Source organism: Arachis stenosperma, chromosome 3, assembly GCF_014773155.1.
Source record: "Arachis stenosperma cultivar V10309 chromosome 3, arast.V10309.gnm1.PFL2, whole genome shotgun sequence".
NCBI lineage: Eukaryota > Viridiplantae > Streptophyta > Magnoliopsida > Fabales > Fabaceae > Arachis > Arachis stenosperma.
This window is the reverse complement of record NC_080379.1, coordinates 54,606,471-54,616,947: the sequence shown is the minus strand read 5'-3', so window position 1 is coordinate 54,616,947 and position 10,477 is coordinate 54,606,471. Positions and strand designations below refer to the sequence as shown.

The window sequence follows — 10,477 nt, the reverse complement described above, 5'->3', positions numbered from 1 at the left end:
ACAATCATCATAACAGACAAGAATTTCATCATTATTGTTCCTTTGCTCTTATTTCTTTGGCTTTTTATCTTAATAATAGAGATCTAGGCATGTTACTTGGTTAGGGATGCATTGATGTCATGACATAACCTAGAACTAAGGATTACTGGATTAGGTGACTGCTCATTCGTACTAGCGATGTGTAGATATAATATAGTCCTATTTGATCCATAAATATTTAAGTCCGGATCATTCTTCTGTGTTCAAGAAATGCATTTACACTCTCTAAAGTTTAAACACTACAATAATACTTGCATATAACTATCAAAACCTTTACACTAGCACAAAGAGTTAAACTTACATCTTTGTAAGATACAAGATCCTTCTTTACTGTGTCAGCATATTTAGATATAAAATAATCTAGATATGCTCATGAAGAATTTGTATTTTCCTTGTTTATTATCACATTCTTTAACCTTTATAGCTCCTAAACAATTCACCGGTGAAAGAGGCTAGAATAATGTGCCTAAGTTAGAACTTATGGTAGTGTTAAGGTTCTTGAACCGAGAGAGAAAATGACACAGACAATGAAGTAGGACAAGTGCATCTAGAGTACCAAACATAATAAGAAAAGAAGAGCCACAATTAAAGCTAAGTTTTTATTTTTGCACCTGATTTATTGGATATTTGTTTGTTACATTGAAACTGTCTAGTCAAGGTGCATTCTTTTACAGCATATCTTGCTAAAACAACACTTTGAAGCCATATTAGCCAAATTTCAATTTGGCATATAGATTCTCTCCTCTTGCTGAAAATTGCAGGTAATTACCTCACGTGCAAGGATAGTTTTCTAGCCAAAGTTTATTCCCTGAGCTAATGGGAGTTCACTTCCATAATTGATGGTACTGCCAAAGACACAGAAAAAAGATTTATTATTTACTCTCAACAGAGCTTATCAATCAAGGACCAATGCAACAAGTTAAAACTGAACCGAGACTTACCATGTAGAACGGCGCATGTATTGCTTCCAAGAGTCACTTCCTGCTTCACGACCACCGCCGGTCGCCTTTTCCCCACCAAAGGCACCACCAATCTCAGCTCCATTTGTCGGTATGTTTACATTCACTATACCACAATCACTACCTCGTGGCCTGCGTATACATCATGAGCAGCCAGAATACAGTGCTTATCAGACTATAAATCACCCTAAACTTTTACAAAGTTTCAGATGGTACTTGAGCACCTATGCTCTTCAGTAGCAGAGAGTGCCAGTCTATAAGTACTTACCCAATCCACTTGAATATAGCTTCAGGTCGTCTTGTGAAGATTGAACTACTCAGCCCTTGAGGAACAGAATTGTTCAAGATAATTGCTTCTTCTAGAGTCTAAGTAAAAAATTAAGAATTTATGAAGCTCAATTCGAGAATAATTTTATCGGAGTAAACCAAATTAGAAAAATCGAGAGGGATAATGATACCTGAAATTTCATAACATATAGTACTGGACCAAACAATTCCTCTTTAACTACAGGAGCATCTGGAGAAATCTCAACAATTGTCGGTTGTACAAAATTTCCTTCCGAATCTACTATGGACCCACCTGTTAAGATCTTCCCTCCCTGTTAATCAGAGCTTTTAGTAAAACATCACCACACATGAAGAATAAATCACTCACCATATTTGAACAAAATGCAGAAGACTGCATATATTACCAACTATTTAGTCCAAGTACAGATTAATACAACACTATAACGTTTAACATGAAGAGTGTAACATAATACATGCCTGTGATTTTATGGCTGAAATACCATTCTTGAAGTTTTCCACTGAAGAACGAGTATGCAAGGGGCCAACTAGAGTCCCTTTCTCGAGGGGGTCCCCAATTTTTACTTGTTTGTAGACTTCAACAAGTTGATCTAGTACATCTTTGTAAATACTCTCATGCACAAACTGTAGGAGCAAGAGTACAATGCATCTATATTAGAAACTAAATATATCTCAAAAAAGAGCACACAGCAAGTTTGACTTCAATACCAGTCTACGGCATGTTGTGCAACGCTGACCAGCAGTTCCTACAGCAGCAAACAGAATAGAGCGCACAGCAAGTTTGATGTCTGCATCATCCATGACTATAATTGCATTGTTACCACTTAGCTCAAGCAGGCATTTGCCAAATCTTTCATTAACTGTTTTCTGGACCGTCAAGCCGACCTGTAGAAGAGAACGAACTATTATCAAAACAGCAACATAAATCGAAGTCTTCCAATCAATCTGAACTAAGTAAATATTTGCACAGATATGAAATGTGTTTCGGAAGGTGATGTGTTCAACATATTTGATTACACAGTGCATGACACATCGAAGTAGTCGCCCTTATGGAGATTATGTAAAGCCCTTTAGGTATCAGATACTAAATTTCTTCATATAAAATAACCACTAATGTAGGCAACTAAATGTGACAACTACACCTTCTAACATAGAGAAGAAGCATATACATACTATCTGATTAGTTTAATTATGTTATCTGTTTAAAACATTATATGTCAGTAGCAAAAAAGAAAGATATGCACAATGACCAATTATACAAAAGATAGTACCTTTGTACTTCCAGTAAATGAGACCAGGGGAATGCGTGTGTCTTTTGCTATTGCCTGACCAATTTCCGCACCTCCACAGAAAGAGGTGAATATTGCACCAGGCAAGTTGTTCTTCTCAAGAACTTCAGCTACTAGCTTTGTCACAGCAATAGTTATCAATGGAGTTGTTGGAGCGCCCTTCCTTGAATGCGTATGGTAAATAGAAAAAGTCATTTTGTTGAAAAGAAAATAAATTCAATTGCCAATTTGAAATACTCCAGAGGAAGAAGCTGACAAAACAACAACAACAACAACAACAAAGCCTTGTCCCACTAAGTGGGGTCGGCTACATGAATCAAACGACGCCATTGTGCTCTGTCATGTATCATGTCTACAGAGAGACCGTTTACATGTAGATCTCGTTTGACCACCTCACGGATGGTCTTCTTAGGTCTTCCTCTGCCTTTCGCTCTTTGTCCATCTTCCATCTCATCCACCCTCCTGACTGGATGTTCTATCGGTCTTCTTCCCACATGTCCAAACCACCTAAGACGCGATTCAACCATCTTTTCCACAATGGGTGCTACTCCAACTCTCTCCCTTATATCTTCATTCCTTATTTTATCCAATCGCGTATGACCACTCATCCATCTCAACATCTTCATCTCTGCCACACTCAGCTTATGTTCGTACTCCCCTTTAGCCGCCCAACACTCCGTACCATACAGCATAGCCGGTCTTATAGCGGTGTGATAGAATTTACCTTTAAGTTTTAAAGGCACTTTTTGTCGCATATAAAACCAGATGCACTCCGCCATTTTGACCAACCTGCTTGGATCCTATGATTTACATCCTGTTCAATCTCTCCATTATCCTGTATGATGCACCCAAGATACTTAAAACTTTTAACTTTTCGTAGGATGTTTTCTCCAATCTTCACCTCTATATTGGAGTTTTCCCTTCTCAGACTGAATTTACATTCCATATATTCCGTCTTGTTACGGCTTATGCGCAGACCATACACTTCTAGAGCTTCTCTCCATAACTCCAACTTCTTATTTAGGTCTTCCCTTGACTCTCCCATAAGGACGATATCATCGGCAAAAAGCATGCACCATGGCACAGGCTCTTGGATGTGCTCTGTGAGTACTTCCAAGACTAATGTGAAAAGGTATGGACTTAAGGATGATCCCTGGTGTAATCCTATACCAATAGGGAATTCCTCTGTCACACCACCTTGAGTCTTCACACTAGTTGTGGCCCCATCATACATGTCTTTGATTGCCCGAATATATGCGATCTTTACTCTCCTCTTTTCTAAAACCTTCCATAAGACCTCCCTTGGTACCCTATCATACGCTTTTTCCAAATCAATAAACACCATGTGCAGATCCCTTTTATTACTACGATACCTCTCCATCATCCTTCTTAATAGGTATATCGCTTCAGTGGTAGATCTGCCTGGCATAAATCCAAATTGGTTCTCTGTTACTTGTGTCTCTTTTCTCAACCTCCGTTCTATCACCCTTTCCCATAACTTCATAGTATGACTCATAAGTTTAATCCCTCTATAGTTTTCGCAACTTTGTATATCCCCCTTATTCTTGTAGATAGGTACCAAGGTGCTCTTTCTCCACTCATCAGGCATCTTCTTTGACCTTAAAATCTCATTAAAAAGCTTGGTTAACCAGTTGATGCCTTTTCCTCCAAGACCCTTCCAAACCTCAATCGGGATATTATCAGGTCCTACTGCCCTGCCATTTTTCATCTGCTTTAGAGCCTCTTTTACCTCGAAGTCTCGAATCCTTCGATAGTAGTCAAAGTTTTGATCTTCTTCCCTTGTGCATAATCGACCAAGGCTCGGAAGAGTCTTCTGTCCCTCATTAAATAACTCGTAGAAGTAGCTCTTCCACCTTTCATTAATCTTCTCCTCTTGAGCCAACACCTCTCCATCCTTATCCTTTATGCACTTAACCTGATCCAAATCTCTCGTTCTTCTTTCCCGACTCTTTGCGATTCTATATATACATTTTTCTCCTTCTTTCGTGCCCAAAGACTGGTAGAGACCCTCATATGCTCTTGTCCTTGCTTCACTTACAGCCACTTTTGTCTCTTTCTTAGCCGCCTTATATTTTTCCCAGTTATCTGCATTGCGGCATAAAGACCACTCTTTAAAGCATTTCCTTTTTATCTTTATCTTTTCTTGTATACTTGCATTCCACCACCAGGACTCCTTGTCTCTTGGTCCTATTCCTTTAGATTCACCAAAACTTTCTTTTGCTGTTCTTCTAATAACTTCTGCCATCTCCCTCCACATCTCTTCCGCGCTTCCATTCCCATCCCACTTTGCCTCTTCTCCTACCCGTCTTAGGAAACTTCTTTGTTCCTCACCTTTCATCCGCCACCACCTCGTCTTAAGAAGCTGACAAAACATTACATAAATATCTATTTGTATACAGGATACAGCTCATTTCATCAGCAGTGTCAATAATGAATAATCACATAATCATTATATCTTTGTGATGGATTCTTTCCAGGTTATGTAGCACGATTGAGGACAACATAATAATAATTTTCCTAGCTAATTATGCCAATTCTTTGGTATGTCACTGTGGAAGTATGGTTGTGCTCACATGGTTGTGTATATTATGTGAAAGTTAAGTGTGTGAACAGTGATAGATGGAGCACCTCAGAAAAATGAACACCGTATGCAACATTTAAAAGGGCGATCCAATATGCATGACCACCACATGCTGGGTTTGGGAGAGTCGATGTAATACAGCCTTTTATCTCTGCAGGTGCAGAGACAATTTCCAAAATTTGAATCCTTGACATCCATGTCACATGGTATCAACTTTGGCGTTGTATCACAGCATTATTTCAGATAAATTACAACCAAAGGATGGTATATTAAACAAATTGGGTTGAATAAAGAGGATGCATAGTTGCAGGAAAGCCCAAAAGGCTGTTCCTGTCAATCTCAGGGAAAATGTACACTGAAGTGGGTAAAATACACACATCAAACGCTAATTCATCAGGAATCAAAATTAGCTTTTTAGAGTTAAGAGCTAGTGTTATCAAAGTCAAATAAACTGGTGGAACAAATAAGAATACAAAAATTAATTCCAACCTATTGTGCAAATGCAAATCAAAATACAGCAAACAAATGATACACATCATGAAATATAAACAATAACTACCACAGTCTGGCTTACAATGATTAGTTGATTAATCTCAATAAGCATCTCAACACATATTTATACTTACCAGACAACACAGTTACCACAGACTAATGCAATGCAAGCATTCCACCCTGAGGCACAAAGGAAATGTGCAAGTTTTAACTACAAGGGAAGCATCCAAAACTTTCAGATGATAGACGCTACATGTTGAGAAAAAGCATACCTAGAACAGCACATGGAAAGTTGAAAGCAGTTATCACGCCAACTATTCCCAGGGGGTTCCATGTCTTGTGTAAAAACATGCATAACAACACAGTTAATTATTATACATCACATTACAAATAGAGGAGTCTGTAAAAGATTGTGGTTTAAACTGAAATATCACACCTCAAGCATCATGTGGTCCGGACCTGTAAAGAAACAAGATGAAAACAATAAGTCAAACTGAAAATATTTGGAGATAAACAAGTCTAACTATATATGTCTACTTCTAAGTTTTCACTGCAAACTACTTGTAATAACTATCTAACCAGGGTGATCAGTTAATATTCACAATCTTACGTTCTGATGGTATAATTTGTCCATTCAATTGCCTGCTTAGCCCAACAGCATAATCACACATGTCGATAATTTCCTGTAATAGATGGTTAAAAGAATTTAAATTGCATCATATGTAAATGCGGCTTACAAATTATAAATATTTCACTTTCTAATCTTGGCTTTTGCAAAGGGTATATGATTCAATTAGTTCTGTGCATAATTTAGAAAAACAAAGCATGATTTCTTTGTTTAGTTAACCAATATACTCGCCATATATTAACTAGATGTGCCCCAAATAAGAATTAAACAACTTCAAAACTGACCAATCTTGAGAGAACCAAATATAGGGCATAGGCCAAAATGATGCAGTAACTATTTAACACTTCCAAAATATATGGAATGTTTGCAGAAACTGAAACAAATCATAATATTGTGGACATAAACTGTGCCGAGAATCAAATTCATCGATTAAAATCAAAGCTTGACAACATATTTGACCGATAACTGTGATGTTAGGTATCTTCAACTCCTCTGGACCGGCCCACACGAAAAATTATTATTTGACAAGACATTGAACCCTCTTACACTTCTAAGAACATTTGCAGCATTAATTACAAGATAACTTATCTATACGGCACAAAACTCCACTAAAAGCAACAAACATTTTGGTGCCATTGAAGACATTAAAATGCTTTGTTCTAAAACCAGCTGAGTCCTCTTACTATCTATCTCGATTAAGTTGCCATTAAAGAAGATAGGTAACCCAACTCCAAAGCCAGCGAAATCAACAATATCTTAAAGAACATTGTAGAGTAAAGAGATTCATGATACCTGAACCTCCCCGATTCCTTCGGGAAGAATTTTCCCCATCTCAAGAGACACCAATTTACCAAGAGGCTCCAACTTAGCCCTTAATGCTTCACCAATCTGTCTTACAATCTCACCTCTCTTAGGCGCTGGAACCTGGAATATTACAAGTACATTCCAACAGTATATAAATGCAGTACTCGATCAGGCAATCCTACTATGTTACTAAAATACAACTTAAAAGGAGGGAAATTATTAAAGGAAAAGAAAAAAGTTTAAGCACTGACTGTCATCCATATTTTAGCTGCTTCATTGCAAGCATTCAATCCCTCCTCATAATCTTGCAAAGTTGGTTCGGTCACTTGAGCAATAGCCTAATTTCAAACACACAGTAAGCTAAATTATATCATATTATGTATACAAATCTATGATAACCAAAAAATCCCAAATCATAACAGTATAACGACAATTTTTTGCAAATCAAGGTCAGATGAAGGGATAATTATTAATAATAACAAACTAAGAGCCCTTTTCTATCTGAAATTAAGAAGAATTGCTATTCCCTTTCACTATGTGTGACTCCAACAATTCATCAAACGTGCAAAAAGGAAAGTACCTGATTGTTAGAAGGACTAAGAGAAGTGGTTGAAGAACCGTTGGCCTTCCATTGGCCGTTAATGTAAGAGCCAATATTGTTGGAAGCCAAACCGATCTCCTTAAAGAACCCCAACCCTTTGTCCTCCGAACCCATTCTTTCCCAGAAAACCGATCGAATAGAGAGAAAAGTAACTAAACCGTGCGATTAAGATGAAGCTGGGAAGCAGGACCCAGAAAAGATTGCTTAATAATAACGAGTGAGTCAGTAGATATGGTTCTGAGAAAGTTGGAAGTGTGCGTAGTGAGTGACTCCTATTAGTTAAGAGGGTCGAAGTCAGAGTCACAGAGAGAGAGAGAGAGAGAGAGAGAGAGAGAGCACTTTTGCTTTCAGATTATAATTGAGTTTGCGTGGGACGTCACGGAAAGATTTCTCATGGTTTTGTCGTGTTGTGGGATGTCACATACAGATTAAGGTTTAGATGGGAATGGGATGGATGGATAAGGCCACTGTTTAACATGCACATGCTTACACGTCGGTTAGAGAAGAAAGTAGCCAAACATGGAGGGTGGAGTTGCGTAGGACAACAGAATCGCTACAAACTACAAAGTTCTCTTTCCCCATAAGACCATGTTTGATGGGAAGAAAAGAAATAAATAAAAAATAAAAAAAATTTGAGTAAAATTTTATTTTTTAGCTGTATTTAAATAAAAAAATAAAAAATATTATAAAAAATAATTTTATTTTTTATTATAAAATATATTAAAAAAATTGAAGAGATAATATTAAAAATATGAGAGAAAATTTTGGAACATAGTTTAATTAGAGAAAAAAAATTGGTAGGTTCACTATTTTTTTATTTTTTTAAATTTCTCTTTTTAATCAAATAATAAAAAATAATTATTTTTTATTTTTTTTCTTTTTTTCTTTCTATTTTTTTTCAAACAAATATAGCCTAACTTTCGACTCTAATTAAATACTACATACCATGTGTATATTAAAATCAGTTACCAAAATCAATCATTAATATAAAATATATATTAAAATATAAATACATATTAAACATAAAATAAATTACACATGTATTTATATACAAATATAATGATGATTAATTTTAGTAATTGATTTTAATATACAAATAATATTTTTATTAATCAAATCTAATTAAATTAGTCTAACATCAATAAAAATCAATTATGAATAACATTACTCTAAAGAAATTTTTTAAATAAACAAAAGAATATTTTATTTATCAAAATATATAATTTGTAACATTTTTATGAAAATTCATCAAATCTCTTATCTTGTTTATACTACAAACGAGATAAGGCACGAAATGTAATCGTATCACGTTTGTACACGGCTTTATCTTGTTTACAGTATAAACGAGATATATGTATTCTGATTGGTGAATTATATGGTAAAGATATAAGTTTACATATCTTTCTTTTTATGGGATGAAAGAGAAATTGAAAAAGGTAGGACCTACACTTTGAATAGCAATAAAATAATAAAAATAACTATAAAAGGAATTTATTTTCTCTCTCTATACCACTTCAATCTGTATAGTAGAGTGCTCCATTCTTATTTCATTTACACTGTAAACGAGATAAGAGAGGAAGCGGCCTATAAAGAATTAGTTTACATTACCTTTTGGGAAGTTATTTCTTCCATTTCTTCAACTTTTCTCCAGCTTCTGCAATTTTCTAGTCATATTATCGAATTACTCAACTATTATGGCGTGCGCAGATGCATGTGATGTAGACATTAACTGACTGAACGCGACATGACACATCGTTAAGATAGTCGACTTTGAGGTTAGTGTTGTTTGTTTTATGTTTATGTTAGAGCATGTATGTGTAGTCATAGTTAGGGTACTTTTATAGAACTAGTATATATATGTTAGGTGGATAAATACATTATTAGCTAGAATTGATTGATTTAGGGTATGATTTTAGGTATAGTGAAATTAATTTGGTAGGTAATATTAATTTAATTTTGTTTTTATTTAAAGTAATTTATTAAGTAGATGTTTATTAATTTAGTTATTAGTTATTTAAGTAAATGTCTTTATTTAAATTAGTATATTAACTTGATGTTCATTTGATTTAGTGATTAATTATTTAAGTAAATATTTTTATTTAAGTTTATTTATTAATTAAATGTTTACTAATTTAATTATTAATTATTTAAGTAAATTTTTATTTAAATTAATTTATTAAGTAAATGTTTGTAGTAATTTGTTAAATTAATTTACTTATAAGTTAAATTAATACGTTAATGTTTATATGTTTATTAATTTTGTTAACTTTGATAGCGTTATAGATTTTTTATTGAGGTTTTTTTTATCAGACACTTACACCACCAAACACTATTGTTCCCTATTTGAGGGAGGCTAGCTTCGGCGACACGGTGCCACTCAGGGACTTTGTGTTTGACAATATCTTGATCACAACATTCGTGGAGCGATGGCGTCCTAAGACCCACACTTTCTACCTGCCATGGGGTGATTGCACCATCACCCTATAGGACATTGCATACCATCTCGGGTTACGCGCGCATGGAGAGTCAATGGATGGGTGCTTCCGGGATTTCCACACATGGTATGGGACCGAGACTTGGAAGTTTGTGGAGCGGCTACTTGGTGCCAGGCCTCCTGCAGTTCAACAGCAGGGTGCGCCGAGGAAGGAGTCTTTCCCCCTCAAGTTGACATGGCTTTGGGAGTGACTTCGGCAGATGCTCAATACCCATGATCCAGAAACCCTCCAACAGTACACGAGGTGTTACATACTACTGATG

General features: G+C 35.7%; 1 protein-coding gene across 1 annotated transcript; it reads right to left on the bottom strand.

Annotated features, from left to right (window-relative positions):
* Positions 1-624: 624 nt before the first annotated feature.
* Positions 625-8,093, bottom strand: LOC130968787 (aldehyde dehydrogenase family 7 member A1). The gene is made up of 14 exons (XM_057894249.1): positions 7,700-8,093; positions 7,371-7,457; positions 7,108-7,239; positions 6,298-6,370; positions 6,124-6,146; positions 5,960-6,023; positions 5,822-5,867; positions 2,576-2,756; positions 2,013-2,189; positions 1,760-1,928; positions 1,457-1,593; positions 1,267-1,364; positions 981-1,130; positions 625-884 (listed from the first exon to the last, which is right to left on the bottom strand). Exons 1-14 carry the CDS (start codon positions 7,832-7,834, stop codon positions 830-832), a joined length of 1,527 nt encoding a protein of 508 aa, XP_057750232.1. The 5' UTR covers positions 7,835-8,093; the 3' UTR covers positions 625-829.
* Between the last annotated feature and the right edge of the window lie 2,384 nt (positions 8,094-10,477).